This window comes from Aythya fuligula, chromosome 18 (assembly GCF_009819795.1).
Source record: "Aythya fuligula isolate bAytFul2 chromosome 18, bAytFul2.pri, whole genome shotgun sequence".
Taxonomy (NCBI): Eukaryota; Metazoa; Chordata; class Aves; order Anseriformes; family Anatidae; genus Aythya; species Aythya fuligula.
This window is the reverse complement of record NC_045576.1, coordinates 6,543,938-6,570,413: the sequence shown is the minus strand read 5'-3', so window position 1 is coordinate 6,570,413 and position 26,476 is coordinate 6,543,938. Positions and strand designations below refer to the sequence as shown.

Here is a 26,476-nt window from a genome sequence, read left to right as displayed (position 1 = left end):
CAGGGAGACATGTTTGCATGGGAAGAACCTGTGGGAATTGTTGTAAGAACAGCATGAAGCAGTGGTTGCTGATAGTTTAGAGGCTTTTCCTCTCGATATCAGTTGGTAGCTTAATAAGGAGCCATTTGTTCCCAAGCAGAGGTCTGTCAGTCTGGGGGTCTCCTGTTGTATTGAAGGATTTCACCACTTCCAGAAAAAGAATATAAATGAATGTTTGTTGACTTGCTGGGTAGAGTCACATTGCACTGCTGGAGACATCTACAGCAGCAGGGAGATAGTGTTTCTGGGTCATGTTTGTTATAACCCAGGTAAGATGTCTCAGACTGCATGAGTCGTGATCTGGATACCTCTTTATCTCTACTGATGTGTCAATTAGTGAAGGGATCTCTCTGTTTTTCATCAAGGCAGTTTGGCCAGCCAGCACAGATGTAGATGTGTGCTATTAGATACCCAAGATGGCCTAAAAATCCTTTATTTATTTATTTATTGCAAAACAGGTCTCTTAGGCAGTAGCTGTTCCAGGCACTTTGTCCTGTTCTTGCTCTGTCATTCCCCATCTGAGTCCCAGCAGACTTATTGCAGCAGGAAGAGAAACCTGGGTGTCAAAGGTTATGAGCAGGGAATGACAGTGACGTTCTTCAGGTTTTGCTGGAAAGTTGGTTCTTGATGCAAAATATAATCTGTTTAATTTGTAATAATTTGTAACTGTGTACCTCAGTCAACATGGGGATTTGATCCCTCATTTTGGGGGATTGGACTAGATGATCTTTCAAGGTCCCTTCTAATCCCTAACATTCTGTGATTCTGTGCTTTGTCATGTTCACTCGTGCATTGTCCTCTAGGTTTAGGAAAAAAGCTTATTCTAAATGTGAGACAAGGCATATAATCAGAAAAACATTATAACAGGGCACAGCTGTCAAGGATCCAGGTTACAGCCTCAGTCTAGCAGTGGTCAGTGTGAAGATGAAATTACACTGATACAATGATATAAAATAGATCTGCTGGACCTAATTGAGCAGTATTATTAGCCCTCTGCATGTGTTTATGTATCCGGTAAAATAAATGAAGAACTATTAAGTACCTCACAGTGAGTGTGAGGTTTCTTTCAGTTCTACCTTAATAAACAGAGTGGTCAATAGTACTCTGTGATCAGCAGCGTATTTATAGTAACAGCTGCTTGTTCTATGGTTTGGTATGTTCAAAGAACCATGTAAGCATTAACTAATCGAACGGCACAACACTTAGGTAGTGGGAAGAGGTATCTTCTGACTTACTTTACAGAAATGATGGCCCAAGGCCAGCCAGAGCATTGGCAGCAGGCTCAGGAAGAGAACAGGGCTTTTTCTCTCTCCTTGCTTCACTGAGCTTGAGAGCAGAGCAAGCTAATGAGACAGGTGGGAGGTGAAAGGCATGGACAGCCTCCTTCTCCTTTGGGAAATGGGAGTTGGTAGCGGTCTGCACCTGCCTGAAGTGATTTCTGCAGAATGGCGAATTGCCTTCATTGCTGTTGAATGACTCCTGTAAAGAAGTCATGGATTTTCTATCATCAGCCCTTCTATCCTCCTTATCTGCATTTTTCGCCCTTGCTAATCGATAGCTAATGCAAATGCCAGAACACTTAAATTACTTACAAGTGGCATCTTTCTCTCTCTTCCTCCAGTTGCTATTGATTTCCAACATCCAAAATTTTTAGGGCTCCTTTTTCCCTTGCTAGTTTCCTGCTCCCAAACCTTCCTTGTGAACTTCCTGATGAAAAGAAACACCACAGTTGACACACAATTGGAACTCTGAAGTTGGTGAAACACCTCTGATTCACTGTACAGGTGTCAGTCTTAGCACAAGCATTTATGTGGGGCAGTATTAAGCACATGCTTTGTGCTTGATGATCATCATCCATCTCTGCTTTTTGCTGAGTTTAATTTGTCTGTTTTGGTAGTTTAGAAAGAATCAATATGCTCTCAGAAATGATGGTGCTGGATCTGGGGACCAGGAAAGCTTGACCCTTTTCTAGATCCACAGAGTCTTTACAAGGCTGGCTCTGTATGTCTGCTTTTTAGTTCTTCTTCAACATCCGTGAACAGATACCCTCACATGATCAAGCACTGCTGATCAGCGGATCCCTCATGGCCTCTCAACCACATCCAAGGTACTAAAAATTTGAGCAAGAGGCAAAATGGCACCAATGAAACCCTGGCCACCAGAGAGGCCTTGAGGGGACGAAGGGGGCTGAGTAACAGAGATGTCTTTAGGTGCAGTTGTCAAAGCAGATGTGTGAAAGTAGTGGCGTTCTTTAGATGTAGAGCTTAGGGATATGGTTTAGTGGGGACTGCTAGCGTTAGGTCAGAGGTTGGACTCGATGATCTTGAGGTCTCTTCCAACCTAGAAATTCTGTGATTCTGTGTGATTCTGTGATTCTGTTCCTACTGGGGTGGTTCATAAGCAGCCCTCATGGTTTCTTCCCAAGCTTGGTGATGAAAAGAGCTGATAAGCTACCTGCAACACTGTCTAACAAAGCTTCAAAGTCAAAGTGGTTATTCCCACAGCAGAAAGTAGGGTTTAACCAACGGTCCTCAAGGGAACTCAAATGCTCTTCCCTGGTCAGTTCCTGGGATACAATAATCCTTTCTGTTTTTTTCTATAAGGTGTGTTCATTTTGATAAAAATTGAGTTGGGAGGGTCCTTCCTTTTTTCAGCCTTTCAAAACCCATGATCTTTGCTGCGTTCCCTGGATGTGTGATAGAATGAGGTGCTGCTTATTCTGCAAGTGCTTGGTTACTTGCTAGAGAGTCCAACGCTGAGAGATGCTGTTAGTGACTTCAGAAGCCATTGTAACTCTGTGATGTGATTATTTCCAAGAGATAGTACAGGCCATAAACTTCACAGAGCAATACTGTTGATTCACAGAGGGGCAAAGTGGAGGTGATTCAGGCTGCAGTGGTAGCTTGTGTTTTGTTCTTGTGAAAATAAAGTACATAACTCTTAGCCTTGCTCTGGAAAAGGAAAACTTCTATAAAACCTAGTGTTTAATAAAGCAGACTTACTAGAAAAGTAAATCACAGCTTATATGGAGACTAAAGCAAAATCTGTTTTGCAGCCCAATGGATCTTGCTGCCAGTGCAACTCCACAAAGCAGCCTAGTTCTCTTGAACCAAGTATGTTGTAAAAGCTGATGTAGATTTATTTAATGTGGTCCAGATTGGACCTGCCAGCATGGGACAGGAGAATTCTAGGGGAAGGGAGTGTGTTTGCCCCATTGCTTCAACACTGGCACTACCCTGGGAGGTGCCCCTAGTGCATACTGTAGGTCCCGCTATCCCTGGTTTGGATTTCATGTTTAAAGGACAGGACTGGAAGTCAGGTGGACCTAAGTTTTGTTTCTGGCTCTGCAGCAGATGCACTGTGAATCTCTGAGACAGAGTTCATTGCATACCTTGGGAAAAGCAAAAACACTACTGCTTCCAGCAGAAATGTTTAGCTGTAGCTTTGCAGGAACTTGAAGTTGATGTCATATTGTGATGGTGAGCAAAATATATTAGCTAATTATACCCGTGTCCTTTGTTTTCCTGATCAAGGGTTAGCACCTGCTTTGCTTTCCCTGGCCTTGTTGGTTTCCAGGGACAGGCTAACTCTTTGTCATTTTCTGTGAGGCATTTTAAACACTGCGTAACAATAATCAGGTCACCCTAATCCCAACTTTGCTGGTGCCAGCACCTTTACCCTCCAGAGGAAGATTTCCTTTCGTTTTTGTGATTTTTCTCTCTGGTTTGCTTGGAGTATGCTGCCAGACTGCAAATCCTGTCACTTCGAGAGAAGAAATAAAATTGCAGATGCAGGCTAAGAACTCTGCAGCCTTTGCTACAAGTGATGGATACACGGGTCTATTGGCTGTGAGAGGAGGATAACTTTGCAGTAGGCTCTTACTTCGTGGAAGAGGCTGGAACATGAGCTGTTGGTGGAAGGTTGCCTTGTGCTATATCCTGCTGAGCTGAATGCTCAAAGGGAGACTTATCTCAAAATAAGTTTCGAGTTGAATGTTTTAAGATTAAAAGGCTGTTGCAGAATGACCCTGGACTTCAGTTCTAGTGGCCTTGTCTGATGCTTGTAGTTTTGTTCTTCCTGCTGCTAGTCTGGAAAGGTTTGTTGCAGGAAAAGCTTCAGATTTCATAGCTCCATCTCTTCCTCTTTCTGTTTCGTACTAGCTGCACCACTGAACCAGGGCATGTACCCTGCCAACCGTTAAGATGACTCCCATTGCTAACCTCGGGGTTTCCTTCAGCTTCCAATGGGACATCCATTTTAGTGCTTCCTCTGTCCTTGATTCACTGTCTTGGCTGAAACTCTAGGATTCCTGAGCTCTCATCCTGGCCTTAGTTCAGAGATATAATAAATATTTAATTTTTAAAAAGGTTTGAAAATCTCTTACTTCAGTATTTGTTCTAATATTATGCTGAGTAAGAAGTGCTTCTTCTCAAGAGATGGATGGTTGTGCAAATGAGTGGTTATCTGATTGTGTCCTTATCCATCCCCTACCTCCTCAACATATTAAAGCCCTCACTGGGGTGAAAGTTCTTACTCCAGGGAGCACTTCCAGGAGCTAGATACCCTCCTGACAGGTGTTCTTCACTGCTTTTGTGTTGTTTTCCTTCCCATTTTGGAGAAAATGAGTTGTATATCGTTTTTAATACTCCAAGAGCTTCATGCATCTCCTGAGGGGGGAAAAAAGCCATCAGGGGGTCAGGTGGGTATCTTGAAACAGAGTAACCGGCATGCAAGAACTTCTTTTGGAGAGTGTTCAGCTTGTACATTGATCTGACTCCATTAGATACTGGCTGCGTATACCAGCAGAAGAGAGTATTTTCTTCCAAGTGAACTAGTCTGACAAATAATCATTATGCCAAATAAAGTGGAACTTAGCATAGAAATTTCCATCCTTAACCATGGTTCCTCAGCTGTTTCCAATCACATACAGTTGAAACTTGAGAAGCATGATGTCAACTTCAATGGTCATTTTAATTGTGTATGTATCTAAAATACATAAGTGAATGGGAAATATTATAAAGGTATTTTAAAAGAAAACTGCTTCAGAAAATAAAGTCTGGATTCACTTCAGATGCAGAATCCTTCCCAGTACTGAAGGAAAATGAACATGTGCTGGGGTTTTGAGGTTTCAAAGTCTGCTGCATTTTGACACAAAGTTATTTGAAACAGTAAGTTTGACTTGTCTTGTAAGTGCTCTTGTACTGTGGTTTACCTTTTCTAATGGAAGTGCTAGAAGCCTGGGACATTTAATAAGAGTCCAGACAAGGCCTTGAGCAGGGAAGACTCCTGCAATGACAGCGATAATTTATTTGTTTTCTCCTGCACTTTTCTTGAATTCCCAGAAGAAACCACTGCTTAGTCAAAGCTAATCAGGATATTTCCTTTTGTATCCATACTGTTTGGGAAAGGAAAATACTACCAGGTTGGTGCAGAGGATGTGAACATCTGTGACAGATGAACTTAATGCTGAGCTATGTGTTTTGGGCAAAGCAGTCTTTACCCACATTAGCATTTTGTAGAAGTGCATATTGAGGGAAGGAAATAAATGTGAATCTTGAAAGCAAAATTGATTGGAAAAGCTGCATTTGTAAGTAAAGTGGGTTATAAAACTAGAGCTGACAGAGGCTTTTAAAAAAGCATGTGCTAACTTCTGATTTAGTGCTCTGTCTCTTGGAGGATCAGAGCTGGAGAGCCGAATGCATTGCTTGTCGTTGTATGTGTTTAATAATAGCTGGAGACCAACCTCAGAGATGCCAGTACCTAGTGGGTGGAAGTCCACATTTTTCTGAACTTCCTGCATGAGTCTGAATAAAAACCATAAAGAGAGTGCTGTGCCCGTCACTTGTGAAGGGCAGCAGCAGTAATATAGGTAGCCAAGAAACCTGGAGAAGTTGGTCTGCTAGTAGGAAAAGCCAAGTTCCACTGCAAGTTGTAGGCAATCTGAGATTAATTCTAGACTGACGTGTCCTTAACAAAAACAGGGCTTTGTAATCCACTGAAGTTTTACACTGTCCCATACTAGGCTGCAAGGACTCATCCTAAATTTTGTCATTTTCAATATAGAAAACAGATTCCTATCTAAGTGGGCAAAAACTGTCCTTCCCATCCGATGCATCAAACGCACCCTTTGAGCAGAGCTGTAGCACTAAGCCTGCTTTTGTTTTGGTGTGTTAATACCGAAGGGCAGTGATGGCAGCACATGGTTACAGGTCGTCAGCCTGGCTGTTTTGCAAAGGAAATTTCTCTCTGCCTAACAACTATTTGCAGGCATGAAGGACTAAGGGAACATGTTGTTTCCTCTCCCGATTCCCCATATACTATTTTCTGTACTCATCTGCCCGTAGCTTTAATATCACGCTCATTAAAGAAGTCCCAGATCAATTGCATGAAGAGAAGTGGGGCGGGCTGCCCAGGGCTTCTGGAGCTGCAATAACATGCAGGCCGACAATGGGTCTAGTGTTCCTTCAGCTGATGATTAAATACTTGGCTCATAAATACCAATATTATGTAATTCCTAAATCAAGTCAGCAAATTGTGACCATATGGGAGACTTTCTCTTTGGAAAGATTTGAGTATTCCAAAGTCAGTCTGAGGAACAAAATAGGCTTCTTATCAGGGGTTGGTGAGAGCAGCAGTAGTGACTTAATCCTCTGTCTTTCCTTGTGCCTTGGTTTCACTTCACCTCCTAGCTTGAGATAAAAACCATGATCCTAAGGCTTGTGGGGTTATGTGAGTAGGCCCAGGACTGCGGTGTTTGCTTGAGTCCTGGCAGTCAGCTGTGCTGCCTCTTCAGAGCTTGTTGGCATGATGGGCAATGAGTGCAGGTGGGGACCAGCAGGATGTCTTCTTACTGAAAGGCCTAATTTTAACGGGTGCTGAGTACATCCAGTCATCTGTATTTTAATGGGTTGTGGGAGCTTTTGGGCATGTGTAGTGTGTTCCTGACGCTCTGTGTGTCCCTGCCTTACTCGGCTGTAAAACCATGCCAAGGCTATGGCATTTAGAGGGAACTTGGGCCTTCTTTCAACATCCTCTGCTCAAAAGGAGACTTGACAAATATTATTTTTTTTTTATGTTTTTGCCTGAGGTGGCAGGAGGTTTAGCTAGCGCTCTTAAGGGCTGTGAACAGTTAGAGTTGTAATTATGGGTACCAAAAGGCTTTTAATTTTCTAGGTAAATTGAAACCTGGCTCCTACTGACACAGCACCTGCTGTGAGTAGATTCAGGGAGTCGCCTGTTCCTTGCCGGTCTTGTTTCCTCCAAGGAGTGTGGTGTGTTGCAATCTGGGAAGAATACTTGGTGCTGTATCCTCTGCAGGACTGCAACAGTTCAAGACCTGCTCCATTTCATTTGCAGGCAGTTTTCTCATTGCCTCTTTGCTAAGAGTGCCTCACAGTGTATAGAAATAACCTTGTTGTTTGTGTTTGAGGCAAGGGCTTTCTCCAGCAGTCACATTTGCTACCTAGAGAGCTGTCAGCATTTTTCTCAAGGGCTTCTCTTGCAATATCAACATTTACTGCTTTTCCATCACTACTGGTTTAAATAACTCTTGGCGTTTTATCATCCAGATGTGACCAGAAACAACCAATATGGAACACCTTGTAAAAGTAATGGAGTGTGAGAACAGGTAGTCAAGAGAACAAAGGTACAACTGTCTGTCATCATTTGTTGGAGGAAATCATTGTCATGAGCTTCCCTTTTATCTTCTTTGTGACATGTGAGAGGTCCTGTTGTATTTTCCTGTTTTGGAGTAGGAAAGCAGAGCTCTCTACTGGACAGGAGGGCCTGAGGTCAGTGCAGCCTAGTGATCAGAGAATTCCAGCAACCTGGATTCTTCCACTAACTCTATTGTATGACCTTGGGCTCGACTCCCACTTAGTGCTGGGAGGTCCAGCTTCTCACCACCTCAGAAGAGCCACAAGCTTCATTCATCTGAGATGTGACTTCCACAGGGATCCTACAGTATTTCACTTTTATCAATAGCAAGGAGACATTTCTCTTGTGCTTGATTATTACATTGAGGAATGCCTTCAGAAACATCACCCTGATGAATTTGCACTGATCTGACTGTTGTTTGAGTTCTCTGGGCAGCATTAGCAGTAAAACAGAGCAGGACACTGAACTGATGTTGATACGCTAAATTCAGGCAATTGAGCTGAGCAGGTTCCTTTTACCATGCTTAGCAATAACAGTGAGATTCAGTGGTGCTTGAGTTGGGATTCTCTGCTGAATAAATGCAAGGAAATTTGTTACAATCTTAGCATGGATACAAATGTTGGCAGCCTCTGGGAATTCCCTCTCATCTCTCTTACCAGTGTCTGCAGCAAGGAGGTGATCCTCTGCTGAGAATAGTCAGCAAGCTTTGATGCTGAACTGCAATGATCGTTTTCTTTGATTTGATCAGGAAACTATGGTCTTCCACTGAAGTGCTGCAGCAGGAAAAGGTGCTGATCGCTTTGTAGTAGGCAGGCAAATCATATGTATTGCTGTAATTAGAATAGACGTTACAGCAGCTTCAGGTGACTGTCAGGTATTTGCATCTGTAGTAGGCAAACGTAGCTTCAATCTCAATTTAATCTCATCCACAAGAGGAGTGAAGCCAGAGAGAACAGAATAAACTCTGCAAGGGAGCATCCATGGTGTGTCTCTGACAGGCAGCGAACTTGAGCCAGTGCAAGGTCATTAGGTGACTAAAGGTGATTGATGAAACAGAGGGATGTTGATCACCCACAAAAGCTAAGAAAAGCCTTTCACCTGATAGATGTTTCTCAGTGAATTTCTGTATCGGAGGGAAGGACGGACGGGCTGCAAACAGAAGGCTAAGTAGGGATGGGCAGCTGCTGGGAGAATGGGTCACAGTGCCTGTGTGCAGAGCTTGCAAGGCCAGTGAACCATCACCTCGGGTGGCCTCCTCATCTTCCTCCAGTGATTAAGAGGACCTGGCTCCCTGCAGTGATTACTGTGTTTTAAGCAGCTTGGTCCAGCTTGAAACAATTACTCAGCTGCATGGGCACTGAGAGACAAAGCTCTGGACTTTGCTGTCGTTGAGATATTAGCCAAAACCAGTGTGATCCATGACAACTGGAAGTCAATGCTGATGAACATCGTCTCTCATTTGGTTCTGGGAGGCTGAAGATGCTGGTAGTTTCTGAGATCAGGTAGCAATTCTCTAGGAAGGGGAACCAAGCTTTGCTGCCTTTTCCTGTAAAAGGTCCCCTTACAATGTTTTTAATGCACAGATAGGTATTTTATCTTTTTAAGCTTTCTCTACAAAAGATTCAGCCAGTACAGTGACTCTAATGCAGTAGGTTTGTTTGACATCAGGGCTAATTAGCAATTAACCAAATCTTGGAGCAAGCACTCTCAGACCAGATTTTTTTTTTTTCCTTCCAAGCAGGCTAGGCATAAAATTCCATCTGCCTAATTTGCAAATGCAATTGCTTTAATTATGCATCCAAATTGGGAAAGTGTATGCTCAAAAGATAGATAGCTAATTCTGTGCACGTCTGATGATAATGTGTATACAAGTCATCACTGTCTCAAAATCTGCTCCCTCTGAGGATAACTTAAAAAAAAAATAAAAATAAATAAATAATTAAATCCTCTCCTTTCGCAAGTTTACAGCAGCTAGACAGCCTGTATACCAGTTTAGTCTGTGTTTTGTTGGTATTGCTTGTCATTGTTTTTGTTTTACACAAGGGAGTCATTTTCCTTTCCCAGAGCTAAATCCTGCCAACAAGGATCAGAACATAAGGGTTAGCTGCTGTGAATGTACCTGCTTCTGCATTCAAGAAATTCCCTGCCCCTAGAGATGGCAGGTGCAGGGAAGTGCAATAGAGCAGGGAAGGTGAAGGGAAGGAGGACACAGTGCATCCGTGGATGGAGGCTGGCAAATGGGCCAGAGAGTTCAGCTGGGTACAGCCTCTGCTCTACCTTGCCGGTGTTCTGCCCTGACCTCATATATTGGCACCATAATAGAAAATCCTGGTGCTGTTTTTTCTTGCACCCCATGCAGGTGACCTTGTGATCAGGCTGAGACTTGGTTCCTACAGCTCCAGCCTGGTGGTGGTTCTCCTGACTGCATGGGTCTGGCGCTGCCAAATTGGTACTAATTTCCCCTGACAACTGTCAGGCCCTGCCTGGCCTTGCTTTGTCCTCACGGTTTCCTCCTTTTCTTTTTACCCAGATGAGCAACAAAAGGTCGAATAGTTTCCGCCAAGCCATCCTTCAGGGGAACAGGAGGCTGTGCAGTAAGGCACTGCTGGAGGAAACAGGGCTGAGCCTATCACAGAGGCTGATCCGGCACGTTGCATATGAGACCCTGCCACGAGAGATAGACCGCAAGTGGTACTATGACAGCTATACCTGCTGCCCTCCACCCTGGTTCATGATTACCATCACTATTGTAGAGGCAAGTACCTTAATGCCCTGTCTCTGGAAACTCACCCCATGCTGCCCGGGCTTTTGCTGGGACATGACCAAAGACTAGCGTGGGACTAGTTTGGACCCAGACAAGGATGAATGTGAAGCTGATATGAACATCTTGGCTTGCCTGTGTGGGTGTGTATAAGTGGAGACTGTGGTCCTATCTATCTCTGTGTGTGGTGATTAGTCATTGAAGCAATTTGTGTATGAAACCACGGAATCTGGGAAACCAAAGCAAAGTTTTTTTGAAGAGCAAAAACCAGAGTAGTTTTAGGGGTAATTCAAATAATGGAAATAGAAATGAAATTCATATGTTCTTTGAATAGAGAGAAAAACGAGGGAATGGAAACTAGATTAAATATCTTCACCTTATTTCTTTCTCCAATAAGGCCTTTGTACAATTGCTAAGTGATGCACTGGAATAAGCAAGGAGAAGGATATCCTGTGGCACTGATCAGTAGGGTGCTGAGTTCTCTGACTCAGTGGCTGGCTTGTTCCAGAAAGCCACATACATACAAGGTTATGCCAATGTGTTGCACGTTCCACATAATAGGGAACTTTCACAGTGAATGGCTGTCACATGGGAGAAAAATTGTTTTACAGTTGGCTTCCCATTCATGATTTTGAGTTGCAAAGTGTTTTTCAGTTAGGTAAGACATTTGCTAACCAAGGAATCTCCCTGCTCTTCTAGGTTGCCTTTTTCCTTTACAACGGAGTGGTATTAGACAGATTTGTGCTGCAAGTCACCCATCCCTTATACCTGAAGAACGCACTACTTTACCATCCTCAGCTCCGTGCTCAGGCTTGGAGGTACCTAACCTACATATTCATGCATGCAGGGTGAGTACTTGCAAACTGGAGAGATTCCCCACAGCTCAGGTTCCCTAGGGAGAGGCAGGAGGAGGAAGCAACTGAATCAGCTCATAAATCAATTTTTAAAAGCCCCAAACACAATAATTCTAAATTTGTCATATAATCTGTAGCTGAGTGTTGGGCAATGAGAAGCAAACCTTCACAGCTGTCTGAAGTTAGGAGGCAACGTAAAGATCTTAAGAGATGCTGCTCTTCTCCCTAAAACTCACCAGATTGAAGTGCAGTGTCCCTCTAGAGGAGGAGTACAACTGGTATAACGAGTCTGCAAAGATGCTGAACTGGTATTTAAGAACTACATGTTGTATTTTTGCTAGACTTCCTAGTTGAGGTTGGAAAAGTCAATTAAACTCCCTGTGCCTATATTATATCACCACTTAGTGATGTTGTCCCTTCTGTAGGGACTGAGGTAATGCTTAGAAGCCTGAGTCAAGACTGACCTCCTGTTTTGTACACACTGTACAAACACCAGTGTTCCCGAAGAGCTGACAGTCTCAAATGACCAGATGGGCAGAGAATGGTTCACCTAATGCAAAAAATAAGATGCAGAGTAAAACGAATTGTCCTTCATTCCATGGGAGGTATGTAGCAGACTTGTGAAGAGAATCCAAGGCATGGCGATTCTAATTCTGTGTTTCTGGACTATGCTAGTCCTCCCAAGATTCAAAGAGACTTAATTATGTGATGTTTGTGATGCCATGGTGATGAGTGAGTGTCACAGGAAAGTTCATCTCTGTACGAAACACTCTACCCCCTCTGTGAGCTTTCTCAGATCATTATCTTCACACATTCCTGGCAGATAATTGCAATTTTCTTTAATTCTGTCAGTGAAGAATCAGAGCAACAAGATTTTTAGCAGTGGTTTATAGTCTGAAACTGGATAAAGATCCTTTATTCTTAAACAGAAAGCTTATATTCCCATCAGTCAATGTTCTCCTTTAAAAGGCCAGAAAGATCAAGAGGATCTTTTCCTTTTTCCACTGGGAAGCTGATGTCTCTTCTCTGCCATGGAATAACAGCCTCAGTGTGTAATTGGCCTTGAGTGCAAGATGTGCCACAGATCTCTAAATAAAAATCATAGTTGGGACAGAATGGACTTGACCCAAGGGGAGAGTAGAAAAAAAAATCTGGAGGAAACTTTTAAATGTGGTGACATCTGTACTCTGCATGCTAAATCCCTCAGAAAAAGTCCTGTATATAGTGGTGTCAATCTACAAGTGGAGGCTATTGGGCTTAGATGTGAGGCTGGTTGTGTAATGAGAATTAGAAAGATCCATCGCTGAGAATGTTGGGGAAACTGGGCTTGTAAAAAGAAGGACTGCTTAACTTTAACTAATGCAAACTAATTTGTATCTGAGTTTTTTCTTCTGGTTTTGTTTTTGTTCTACTGTATCACTTCTGTAACCACAGATTGCTCTGGAATTCCTTTGAAGAGAAGCACCTGCACAATGACAATTTTTCAGCTCTTAAATGTCTTCCTGTGTCACTTGGGCTTCCTTTCCTAACCAGCGTAAGGTCACCCTTATCTGTAGCAGGCAGTACTCTGGCATTCTCCACATTTATTGTCTAAAAAATAACAGGTTTATTTCACATCTGTGGCCAGCTTTGTGATGAACAATGGTGAAGGTGGTGCGCAGAAGACTCATTGTTTTTGTGACGAATTCCAAATTCTTTAGCTACATAGCCCTCAAAACAATGGAAAGTCCTGCTGGAACAATAAACCCCATGACTTATTTGCAGTAGCTAGAGTTAAGCTAAATGTTCACTTATTGCTAACTCATATGTTTAAGCTCCTTTCATATCAGGAGGACAGATAAATCTTAGAAGGGTAATAATGTTTGTAGTGGAAGCCCATCATTCTCCTCTTGTTTTCAAATGAGAGGCTAACACAGTGTCATGGGATTTATTGCTGTTCTGTTCCCAGCTGAGACTTTAAGATGGTAATGTGGACTGCTGCTTAATTTAGTGCACTTGGTCTGCTTTTTTGAAGAACTAGTGACAGTCAGAAGGTGCCCAAGAAGGCAGCAGTTGCTAAGGCTTGGGTGGCTGTGCCTCTAGAAAGATTCCAAAAATGCATGGACTGTGTGATGGTCCTGATGGAGAGAGCTTTGTCAACTTTGTTGTTTGTCAATTTTACAACTTTGCCTGGCTGAAAAGCCAGGCAAAGTTGTAAATTCTGCCCTTCTGCTTTCATGGAAAGCAGACGTTGATTATCGGGGGCCCACACATTTGTAACACTGCCATAACTAATGACTTGCATTGATGCTCAGTCCCATTTGTTTGGTCTCAGGGAAGAAGAAAGTCTTTAATAAATCAATGGAATTGTCATTTCAAGAATGACGCGTTCAGCACCGGCAAAGGCTAATTATATTTTATGGGTGCTTATTGACTGTGGAGCCTTCAATGCTCTTAGCATGATGGGGAGAGGGAGTGAATGGGATCACTCCTGGAAAGTCTTTTAAGAACAGCTGTGAATCAGAGCGGTCACTTTAGAGTCTAGGATAAACTTTGCCGAGCCCTTACAAAAGCTGCCTTTGAGAAACAAGCCCCAGTGCTTTGTGTGAAAATGTCAAGCACTGCCTCATGATGTTAACTGCCAGCTGAAGCTTCTTTCCTCCCCACGGTAAAAGGGCACTTGGATGGTTTGACTGTATTCTGTGATCTCTGTGTGACCTTTGCTGGTTGTTCCTAATTTAATTCCCAAGTTCTGTGTACATGCAGGATGAGAATGGGTGCCAGAATATACCCATGCCCCCATGGCCTCAAAAGCTTTGAGCAAGATGATAAACATACTCAGTTCCGTTCTGTAATCTGCTACAATGGCAAACTGTGGTGCTGAGTGTCTCATGCAGGAGATAAACCTACTCTTAGAGAAACATTGTGGTAACAAACCCATTAAGATACCCAGAAAGGTCTGTTTCCTGAAGCATCATTTCTAGCAGCCTTTTCTGGTCCTCCTTTAAATCCTCCTGTATGAGATGATTGTATCCTTAGTGCATCTATCTTGCCATCAGCACTTTATGATGTATATGGGAAATTGCTATGGTAACATGAAGAAAGACTAACACAGTGAAAATACATGCAACTTAAGCCAATTATTTCTAGGGGAGCAATTAATTTCTTGTATAAAATACAACATAGATTTACATTAGATACTTTGCACTTCTTCCCCCAAAAGACACCGGTCTTCTTCACTAAGGGTGCCATTGGGTCCTTTCAGCCCACTTTTCAGTGAAAGCAGTTGGGTACTTTTAATACAGAAAAGAGTATACTCCCGGCTCCAGCATGATGTGGCCATTTAGCAAGGGTCACAGCCCTGTGAGCACAGGATAAATCTCAGATGCTAGCTGAGTATTGAAGAGGGAGCCTGTTCAGATGCCTGTTGCTGTTGTTACATCACTGGAAGACCCTGCAGGTGTTAAAGCCATGGGAAAATACTTGTATGAAGCTTTGAAAAGTAGCAAGACAGTTTTGTTAAGTATTATTGATTAGAACACCAAAGAATTTGCTTTGAACATGTTGATTTGTCATAGCAGAAACCTGCTGCAGCTGGTCTTTACCTAATACGAACGTCCTAGCTGTCACACTCTCTCCCTTTAGGCTGCAAGTGATTCCACATTTGCTGATGTGTGCAGCAGGGTTTGCTACGAGTCTTAGCCCTACTCTTTCCATTGTGTTTAACAGGAGTTTTACTGAGTATGATGGGAACAGGGGAAGAGAATAGGCAGCTTCACTGGATACGCCTGGCATCCCTCTGGGTGGCTAACATCAGCCAGACATGAAATACCCTCTGCTTCCCGCTTTGGCCATGATCACTTGGAGGTTGGCTCAGCAGAAAAGGTTGGGGGGCAGATAGCACAAACAGTATTTCTGCAATTATTTCTGCAATTATAAAAACAAAAATGTGTGCCAGAAAGAAACTATCATTGTTTTGGGACTGCCAGGCTTACCTTGCTTTTGATTCAGTATCTGCTCCCCATGATGTCAACATATGTGCAGGGAAAAGCTATATCATTAGGAGAGAAAACGAGGAGTCCAGTTTCTAGCTGTTTTTCGTGGCTCTACTGCAATCTTGCTGCATTTTGGGGACAAGTCATTTAACTTCTTTACATTTTTTCAAATCCTCTATTTAAAAAATAAAAATGAAAAAAGAAAAACAAGTAACATGTCTCACTAAGAACTGAATGTGCTGTGAGGTCTTTGGCTGAAAAGCCCTGGGAGGATATAAAAAGATGATGAGCAGGAAAGAAAGAAGGAACATCACAACTCTCGGTCTGATTGTTCCAGGAACCATTGTTTTTTCCCAGTGTTAAAATTTACTCTCATGAAGCAGATGCTATTTGATCTCCTTTTGAGATATGTCTGTCACAAGGTTAGAGAAGGGAGATGAAGAGTTAGAAAAGAGGACATTTTTTTTTTCCCTTTCTCTCCTTGCTGCAGGATAGAACACCTTGGACTCAATGTTGTCCTTCAGCTCCTGGTTGGGGTTCCCCTGGAAATGGTGCATGGAGCTGCAAGGATCAGCTTTGTGTATGTCGCTGGAGTTGTAGCAGGTAGGTTACACCTCTAGGTGCCCTAGATGGAGAGGCACCTGAAAGTGATCTGTGATGAATTAACATAGAAGAAATGTTTTGTGACATTTGGGTATAGGAGAAGAGCAGTCACTGATTTTTCTCTGTTTTGAAATTCTTTTGGAGGCTGGAAGTGGGAAATATGCTACAACCTGACATCTGTTTCTAACTATCCATAGGCATAGTGTTTAGGAGACCTGCTTTAAAAACAACAATCCCCCCCCCCCCCCCCCCCCCCCCCCCCAAAAAAAAAAAAAATAGCCTTGCTGTAGCTGGTCTTCCTGAATGGGGTAGTCATGCTGTCATAGTGTACCTTTCCTCATGTCCCATAGAGGCCTAAAAGGAAAGCGTCATCAGATGCCTGCATGAAGAATCTTCCCCCTCCTCCTTCTCACCCCTAGGTCCTGTGCCAGTTCTTTCTCCATTTGTCCTATGCTGTCTGGTTCCTACAGCTAAAGCCTGAGTAAGCAAGAAGCATTTGGTTGTAACTTGTGAGCAGCTCACAGGAATCTGGAAACTCATTTTATCATGAAGCCATAGGTTTTGATTGATTTTTAGTTTGTTTTGTATTGCTTTTATTTATGTTTGGCATTTCCAGCAGTTTGGAGGTGATGAAAGTTAGCTGACAATAGATCAACATCTAATTAAAAAAGTAGAGGGTAAGAACAACCAAGGGCTTTGCAGTGGAACTCAGACAAGGATTGACTGCCTTAGCTCAAGATTTATGGTGATTTTCTTTCCAGCCTCATAACTTTATTTTTTTCATAATGAGCAGATAAAGCTATTGTAAAATAGGCTGCATTGAGTGCTAATAAATCCTGCATTCCAGAAGGGAGACCGTGAAAAGAATAATTGGGCTAGGACACCAGACTAGGCATGGTACAAACACCATGCTCATTAACGGAGAGAAAGCAGTTAGCAGACCAGCTCCAGAGTCCCTTGCCTATTATTTTAATAAGCATTAAAGTGGTCCCCAGCCTGCAACTTTGCAGGCACAAACTCTTCTACTTAGATAGTCTGACAAGTCATGGGGCTTCACTTGTGTACATACACATTGCACATCTGTGCCAGGTAAGCAAAGCAAGTAAACACTGAATGTGCTGTGACTGAGAGCAGGTGAGCACTGTGAGTTGCCAGCTGCCTCTCGGATTCCTGTGGCCGTGGGCTTGCTGGCAGGGTCTGCAGGGCCAGAGACAGGCTTCAGTGGGCATTGGGCTGGGCTGAACACTCAGGGCAGTGCAGGCTGTACCCAGAGCCTGAGTGAGGCTCACTAGCCCAGCCAGCATTATTGGTGTGTTTCTGCTACATGAATGATCTCACCTTTTTTTTCTCAGGCTGCCACATCCTCATAGACTTGCCTTTCATATCTTGTAACCTGTAAATTGCATGACAAGTAAATAAAAGTGCCAAAAGGAAAGGGAAAACTTCTGTCCTTTAGTGCAGGATGGAACTATAAAGGTGATCAAACACTCTCAGACAGAAAAGCATCCCACGATGCCTTTACCTATTTGAGTTGTTAGCCGGTTATTAAACATGCCTTATTCTTTGATGTATGCCAGGAGATGGAAGAAAAAGCATACGTATGCTGAGGATCTGGCAATTTAAAAATAAAGCAGCTCCGAAACAACCAGGAATAAAAAGTCAAATGCAGACATGCTGCAGTGGCCACTCCCTACTTTTATGTTTTTTTCTCATTGTCTGGCTTTGCTAAAAGGACATGTGGAAAGGCAGAGTGAGAAGTGTGTGCTCAGTGCTGTGTCCAAGCATTTAACTGCAAGTTGTCATTAATCCTTTCTTAACTTCTAATTAACTTTTTCCTTAATGGCAGTGCTTAAGAGATGAAAAGTCTCAGGGCCACAGGGTGAAGAAGGGAGCTGTGAGCTGAGTTGGCTGGTGGAACCTTGGCTCTGTCTTGACCCAGACTCGCCTGAGCAATTAGCGAAGAAGTCTGTTAGAAGATTCTGTACTGCTGATGACTCTCTCAAGATTTGTTGTTTCATTTTTCCCCTTCCCTACTCATCATAAACACCTTCATTAACCCTGCCTTGTGACACCAAGTCTGCCTTTGTCTCTCTTCAGTTACTCTTAAAGTTTGCAAAGAAAGGAGCTTTGAGCAGGTCCAGGCCTCTAATTGCAATAAAGAGAAGCAGTGTCTATGTTTGAGTGTATTGTTATCAGTGGTGCCTTTATGTGATTGACCTGTCATTTTTCCATCTTGTGTTTACTGCCTCCATCCAGGTTATTTTTAGGTAGTTTTACTCTGCAGTTTTATAAGTAACAGACTGTGCTTTGATCAGAGTCTTTAGTTTAAGTTACCAGTCCCCAGTTCCTTTTCACTGTGCAAATCTTTCCAGCATGGGAGCTACTTCTATTTTATTCTCGAAAGAGGGAAAAGACAAAGACACTTGTCTGTCTTCTGCTTCCTTGTTGCTTTGATCAGGGTGTAAGTACCTTCTGCAGCACAGTGTTGAAGATACGTTGCTGCTTTGTTCTGGATGCTTTTAGCTTGGATGCTTTTAAAGGAGGTGGAAAGAAATAGACTGATTCTTATTTTCCCCTCTCCTTTTTCTTTATCCCTGTATTGCTGACCTGCAGCATTTAACACAGAAATGGCAGGTTAGTAGGGCTGTAGGGTAGGAAACGGTGGCTGGCAATTTTAACAATCCTTGTTCTTCCTCCCAGGATCCCTGGCAGTGTCAGTAGCTGATATGACAGCACCTGTGGTGGGCTCCTCCGGAGGCGTGTATGCACTTGTCTCAGCTCACTTGGCCAATATAGTCATGGTGAGTACCAGAATGACTGTCTAACCCCATTTAAAGTGAGTGAATCCAGCCAGATAGGTGTCCCAAGGGACCGGAAACAGGGCCCGACCCTGTTGTTTGTCATTCAGAGCTTGCCCAGTTGTCTTGTCCCAGTGGCCTGGTGCTGGAATGGAAATGTGACACTGTAGTTGGTGGCTTTGTGCACTGATGGCTAGCAGCTTGTCGGGAGAAGCCAAAGATCCTGGTGTAATCCAAGATTTATTATTGTACTTCAGTCTATTAGCTCTTCTTGAAAGGGATTGAAAGAGAAGGAGCTGACTGGATCTGCAAAAGTTGCAGAGCTGTTTCTGTCTGCAGAGCATCATGTTGTGTTAGGGAGCACCTAAAGAAATGTAGTGTTTGCTGGCTTTATGTGCAGAATATTCCTTATCCGCTTTTGTAAAACCCAGACTGAGACTGAAACTGAACCCTGGGCATAGTAGTGATGCTATCTTTTGTCTCTTTCACCTTGTGAAGTACTTTACAAAGGTCAGTGAATATCAGCATTGTCGTTCCTCTTAGACCTGGAAACAGTGGCATATCCAAGGTCCTCAGAAAGGCGGTAGCAGAGCCAGGCACGTCTGCCTGTGCAGCCCCTAAACGTGCATGTGTGTGGTGGTACTTGTGTCAAGCCTAAAAGAAACCTTGTTTTTAATGCTAGTATTCTGTGAAATCAGTAGGCTTGGGCTGCAACCCGCAATGGTGCTGCTCCAGGCAGCCTTTGTGGCATCTGGGAGTAGGGGGAGTGAGCAGCTTCCTGAGCAGAATAGGTCTCCTGTGCTGTCTTTAAGCTTTTCAAAGCATGAATGAGCTGGGGGCTGTTGCCAAACTAGGGCACTTGAGTGTCTGACAGAGCTAAGTAGCAGAGGAGAGAGCATGCTCCTATATTACAGCATTTCTTCCTGTCACACTGTTTTTTTTCAGTGTCTTGTGTCAAAGAGAACCAGGAGGGTGTTTGTTCTCTCTCATAGGGTGGTAATGCAGACACGGGTTCTTCACCCTGAGATTCACAGGGTCAGAGGGGGATAGAGGAGCTGTTGCTTTAGAGGAACAAAGCTCTGCCAGGTGTGTGTGGAGGGTCTTCACCAGTTACCTCCCCAGACTTCTTACAATGTAAAACGGCCTGTCAGTTCACTACTCATGGGACTCCTCTGAATCTATTTAGCAATTCCTACAGTAGCACCTATCTTTCTCCATTATCTGTTGTTTCTTTGCTTTTGTTGTTTCTTTTGTCCGTGGTCTTCCGTGGGAGCTCTTCCCAACCTCTGGAGAATGGCAAGGCCAGCAAAGGGCCAGGCTGGTGTAAGGGACAGAGGTGGGCCAGCTGAGTCTCAGGCAAGTGAAGTCAGTAAGACTGCCAGGCAAAGAAGTAATGGATTTTCTATAACGTGGACAAGTCTATAATATGTTCTTTATGGCTATGTCCTCTGGGATTGACAGATCTATATGTGGTGTGGTGAGTGGAAAATTCACAGCTAGGTGGTTAAGGCAATGAAAGGGGTGTGTTCCAAGGGATATTTGCCCTTGATGCTCCTCCAGTACAGAACCAAATGTAAAATCCCTCCAGGTTTGCATGCAGCATCACTTTGTTTTCCTTGTCTCCTCTCCAGAACTGGTCAGGAATGAAGTGCCAATTCAAACTGCTGCGCATGGCTGTTGCCTTGATCTGTAGTAAGTATCATGCAATACTTGGCACACATGCAATCCTGTCTTGTTTGTCCTTGTCATAAGGGTTTGTGCTGATTCAGGGTGTTTTGGCTTTGCAGCAGTTTTGGTAGGAACTTGCAGCTGGACCTTCTGGCAGCAGAAACCACATCACTCTCAAATGCAGATTTTGGCTTTCAACACAAGCATTTGTAAATGAGGATTTGTTGTTAGCCAGCATCTGTAGCTTGTGGCATTTGTGAAGATCTGGGACTTAAGCATCTCGCCTTTGAATTCACAAACAAGCAGTGCTTTCATAATGCTCATGTATAGGCATCCTAGAGCACTTTCTATCTGGGATGGCAACCACATTATACGCATATTAATGAATTATATTCCAGACGTATCCAATCCCTCAGGTGGCATGATAAGGGAAACTAAGCTTCTGTTCATCACAGACAATTGTCTTCAAAGTCTAACTCGGGGGGAGGCCTTTTTTTATGGTTTTGATATAAATTTTGGAATGGGAATATTCCTTCACCTGTCTGCTCTTCCACAAGGCCAGACCACTTACCCATCCACTGGGGAGACCTCATCTCAGTGTGCCTTACACAACTGTGGCTTCCCAGCTCCCCTGTGCTCACTATACCAGGCGGTTTCTCTTTTATTCTGTCTCTTCAGGGCTGTAGCGTTGCCTGCAAGATGGACTTGAGAAGGAATAGACTTGTACAATTAATTTGTTCTTCCTTTTTTTGTTCCAGTGAGTTTTGAATTTGGAAGAGCTGTGTGGCTGCGATTCCACCCCTCTGCTTACCCTCCATGCCCACACCCCAGCTTCATGGCTCACCTGGGAGGGGTGATGGTTGGAATCACCCTTGGAGTTGTCATCTTGAGGAACTATGAGCAGAGACTTCAAGATCAGACTTTATGGTGGATCTTCCTTTCTATTTATCTCATTTTCGTGTTGTTTGCCATCTTCTGGAACATTTTTGCCTACAGCCTGTTGGATCTGAAACTACCTCCCCCTCCTTGAATGCATGGGACAGAAACCTCTGGAGAGCAGAAGTCATCTGCCAGCTAAGTTATATGAGCCAAGATGGAGGATCTATTTTTCTATTTAGCTTAGGGGAGGATGATTATTTTGAACACAAGTGTGTGCTGAAGGAGACACTTAAAGATCTCACGAGTGAATGGATTGATCTGTTTGTTCATAAATCTAGCAGGCACTGTGCTGCCTGGTCTGGACCCTGCAGTTTCTTCACTGCCGGGGCTCCCACTGGGCAGCTTGAAACTGGGCATTTATCACTTGGTTTGTTAGCACACATCAATATTTTGTATGGGATATTTGCATTTTCCAAGTCAGTGTTGGAATTGCAGCCAGTTGTTGAATGAATCTCCTCAAAGTTACTGAACACTAGAAGGGAAAAAGAGCAGTCAATTACTAACTAGAGATTTGCACGGTACTCACAAGGCAGATTGGATTTGGTTTCTACGGATACGTCTGACTGTTCAGCCATACCAGTGCCACTGTCTAATTACTTGAATGATTCCTTAATGAAAATTAAGCCTCTGGTGAAACCTGTCTTACTCACCTTTCAAAGGGGTCAGCAAATCTTGACCACCCAAAGCGGTGGAGACTGGTCTTCAACTACAGGTCATACGCAATTGCACTATAAACCTTGGGAACTCTTTAGAGTAATATGGACACTCACCCAGAGGTGACTTTTACTGTGCATATTTTGTTTGATTTTTATTTCCTCCCCCCAGCCTGTTGTAGCTAAAGGGTGTGACTGGGGTTTCTTACTGGGGGATGGAGAAAAGAAGGGCAAATGTTTATTTGTGGTTTTATCGGTTGACAATCAGGTGCTGCTTTCTTCTCACTTTGTTTCTAGACATATTGTTGTAACAACACGTGGCCTGTAACACTCTTCCAGCAGGCTCTTGCTGTGTAAGTGGGACCTGGATCACCCACAGCAGCACAGGGTGGGAGCTGTCTGGGCTTTAGCGCCACGCAGTCTGATTGGTGCCCGGTTTGTCCACTCAAGTCAGTGGAGTCAAATGAGGTTTTATACCGCCGTTTTCAACCTGAAGTGGAAAGCTTGTTACAGTGATCATTGTGAAAATGATAAAGCTGATTTTAAATTGACTGCTATGTTTTGAGGAAGGCAAGTATTTCTGAGGCAATGGAAGATCAGGGGCTCCAAGCAGCAGTCAGCTGTAGTGATGCCTTTTTGCTTAGCATAGGTCATGCCCAGGTTTTAGGAATCTGGTCTGCAGCACAGCCCATACAGCAGCATGATGCATGCTGCCTGCATGGACCTGGGGGCCAGACTGGAATGTCTGTATGGTGCATGCCTCTGTAAGGTGTTGTTATGCTTCTCACTTTAGAGAGCTGCCAAACCACAGCTGAGAAATATGGATGCCTTCCTTTTCTCCCCCCCTACGCCCACCCAGTTTGGCCTAGACTAGCTCCTTTTTTTTCCTTTTTCTGTTTGCATGTTGGTGCCCAGCCACCAGAGCCTTCCATAGCACATCTCATGGGCAGTGTAGCAGTTAGGTTTTCTCTGTAGCAAAGGGTTTCTGTATCATGGGCATTATTCTCTCATCTGTGTAAATGGTGCTGCCAGATGATACAACAAACTAGTGGGAGCTTGGCTTTCTAGAGGGGAAATTCTTGAGAATTCATCAGCTGTCCACTTATTTGCCTTTATAGGAAAAATCTCTCTGGAAGGCTGAAGTTCTCCCACAGTATCTGCTAGTAAAAATCCTGTTGCCTCAGTGAAAGAGAAAGGGGAGAAGGAAAGTGTTTCTACAACCTGGAATGAGTCTTGTCTGCAAAAGGAACAAGTTTTGCCATCTTTGTGCACAGAAATGGAGTCTCTGAGGGCAACTGCACCTTTGTTGTTCTGCATGGCTGGCATGTTGTTCATGGGCCCTCAGATCAAGGTACAAAGGTCAGAACTCCATTCATTTCAAAGAAGAGGACTGATCCCTATTCTATTTTTATCTCTGCAGTTTGGGTCCAGCTCAGAGTAGTCATAAGAGTTTACATGTGTTGCTTCAGGTCAGGAGCTTGCCAGCGAGTTTCATACTGGTGGAGACATAGGGAAACAGGAAGGAGGGGGACTAGAATACTGAGGAAAGCATGGCTAATGCATAAGGAGGATATTCCTTTCCTCACCTGTTATGAAACCTTTCTGATTGCAGATGCCTTTAAACCAAAGCTGAGCAGGAAGTGAGAGTTTCCCTGCAAGTTCTCTTAAACCTTTGAAATTCTAGGTAGAAAATGTTAATAAATCCCAGATTATTTTGTCTATAATTTGTCAGAGTACAGTATGCACCAATTAACTTTAATTTTTGGTTTCTTAGCCAAAAGCTACTTAATACCCATCAGTTTCTTCCCAGGAAAACTTTCTGTGCCTGCCAGTGATGTGCTCTGTGGTGAAGCAGCAAGCTACAGATTTGAGGGCTGCCACTTTCTTCATCAGCCTCACCCTGGCCAATATATCTTTGCCTTTGCTCAGGAGAATGAGGGAGCTGCATAGGTAGTACAGGTGCCCTTCTTTCTTCCTTCATCTGTAAGTAAACATAGTTTACATGAACTAATTTACAAGAAAATTACAAAACCCTCACTTTGAGCTTTTGACTTTTTCTCTTAAACTATTGTTCATCTTTGCAACTTTCATTCCTGTCGTCCCATGCCCTGTCTGAGGAAATCTACAAGCAACCCTTGGGATCAGAAAGGTCAGACTTCAGAACAGCACTAGATTTATTCTGAAGAAATGAAACCCTCTCACATTCCTGTTCATCAGAGCTGAAATGTCTCCCCTTATATAGAGCAGGTCATATGCAGAGCCTGTAATACTGCTCCTGACTCCATAAGCTGATAGATTGTTAGCAGATGAAGTGCTTAAGTTTTTATAATTGTTTATATCACTAAACTGATATTGTGAAAATTTGTTATATTTTTACAGAGTATCAGGAAACCCAGTTACATTGTTTTCTAATGCACCCAGGAGTGCCACAGTGCTGCAGCGCCAGAGAGCTAACAGCAAACAGGCTTTTCTTTTACCTACAGATGTCCTTGATGCTGCTGGCTTATGTCAGAGCTTTAATATTCTCCATCCTGCTCATTTGTGGTTCCAACTTATCACAGTCAGCAATGTGTTCCTGAAGGAACCATCCACTGAGGGACTGCTTTTGGTGATTGTTTTGGTCTTATTTCAGATGCTGACAGGATTTTACATGAATTGGATAAAATATGAATCTTTTGTGTGGATATGAAGTGCCAGAGAGAAAGACAAGGACTGTTACCAATGCACAGATTTGAGACAGCGCGCGTTAGAGGAAGCTATTTTATGCCTGTGTCCTTGAATGAGGACACAGCACATGGAAAAAAAGCCGTTTCTGTGCTGGACTTCCCACTTAGTAAGTATATTGCAGCACTGGTCCAGAGAGGATGGGTGCAGGGAGCAGTAGCGCAGCCTGGGGTGCTGGTTGTACAGCTCCTTCAGGGACACCTGCCGGCCGCAGGGAGACAGCACAGACGGGGTCCAACTCAAAGCCTTTTACGGATCTCTCATCCAAGACTAGACCTGAGAAGTAGCTCAGACAGCTATGGGAAAGAGGGTGGCAGAGAAACTGGTAGAGCAACGTCCGTGGGACTTGCAAATGGCACTTTTATTCCTAAATATTTGGATGCAGGTAGAGATTAATTTTGCACACATCAGTAATTCTATAAGGAGATGGGGAGGGTTCAAATGGAGTGATGGGAGAGGAGCTTACCAGAAACAATCTCTGCGTGAGGTGTAGAGTAGTAGAAGTGATGAATTCACTTTTGAGTTTTTAAGCCAACATTTCACGTCATTTTTATCCCCATTAGTTAATGGGGAAGATTAGCACTTATGTGGCATATTGTGTTTCTTCAGTACTTGCTCTTTTAGCAGGAGGAAGTATTTTATCAATGGAGAAGGGGGAGGCCAGAGAAATTTTCATTCTCTGAGGTTGCTGTAGTAGAAATAAAGCTTAGGGATTCTGTGTCCCAAGACCTTGCTCCTTCTGAGGATTTTAATGCCCTTATGCTTTAAATTGATTAGATAGTTTCAATTTGAATTAGTTATAAAGAATAGAATCTGACACATTTAGAGCTGAGACAAAAATAACAGCTATCTGCTGACCTTACAAGACAGCTGCTGTTTTGTGCCAATATTTAGTCTCGCAGGATCGTGGGTAGGATTTTCACACATACTTCAGTGAGTAAAGAACTTGGTTTATCCATTTATATGGATTCAAGCTCAGCCCAGTTGCTCTGGAAACCCCATCCACTGGCTTTACCTGAAGTGAAACTGGAAAATATGAATGCAGTTCAACACCAGCAACCTCTGGAGGCAAACTAGGATCCAGAGAACAAAAGCACTTCTGGGATTTTAGCCTCTTTTCTCAATATCACTGCTGTTGTGTTTCTTTTATAGTAGTGGCTGCTTCACAGTGTTCTGTAACGTGGCTCAAAAATTCCTTCTGTGATCACTGAAGCTGAGAGCTGGTTGTAAATGAAAACAGTGCAGCTGTATAAAGAAAGAATCACATGTAAGACAGAAACAAAGCTTGTTTAAAGGTAAATGTATTTGTAATGTCACTATTAATAGCTTTTAATTGGAAAAAGTTTTCTAATGAGGTATTTTTGAAATGCCAGAAAACTTATGTTTCAGGGTACTTTATGATACAGAGCACAAAATATTCTGCAGGCCTCATTTAAGTAGCAAAAAAAAAAAATTAATTTCCAGTGAGCTTAATAGATACGTTAGTCACTGGCTGTCTCCTGACTCCCCCAGAGTGTCTGATTAGTTTGCAAATAAAGCTAGACTTGTGCAGCTTTTCTTTTGCTTACACTACTAATCTTAACAACACATCCAAATGTTAAACACAAAGCACTAAACAATGTAATTTTCTGCCTTAAAATACTGAACAAATGTTACTTGCCTGTTAAGGTCAAGTAAAACAATTATATTTGCAAGGTAACACGCTATGATATGTTTCCAAATATTTTTGTATTGTGTATGTTCTGTATATTTTTGTTGTAACAATATTATTTGAGTGCAGAATCCATTAAATTTTTTTGTTGGTGGA

General features: G+C 43.1%; 1 protein-coding gene across 4 annotated transcripts in view; it reads left to right on the top strand.

Moving 5' to 3' along the window:
• RHBDL3 (rhomboid like 3) overlaps window positions 1-26,476 on the top strand; it is a 64,155-nt gene extending 37,679 nt beyond the window's left edge. For 2 of the 4 annotated variants that reach the window (XM_032199567.1, XM_032199568.1), the window contains 6 exons: window positions 10,226-10,450; window positions 11,156-11,304; window positions 15,775-15,887; window positions 18,588-18,688; window positions 20,317-20,377; window positions 21,112-26,476. In XM_032199567.1, the coding sequence (XP_032055458.1) occupies window positions 10,226-10,450; window positions 11,156-11,304; window positions 15,775-15,887; window positions 18,588-18,688; window positions 20,317-20,377; window positions 21,112-21,383 (921 nt within the window). In that variant the 3' untranslated portion in view covers window positions 21,384-26,476. The remainder of the gene's footprint in view (window positions 1-10,225; window positions 10,451-11,155; window positions 11,305-15,774; window positions 15,888-18,587; window positions 18,689-20,316; window positions 20,378-21,111) is intronic. The other 2 variants (XM_032199569.1, XM_032199570.1) reach the window with 2 other exon arrangements.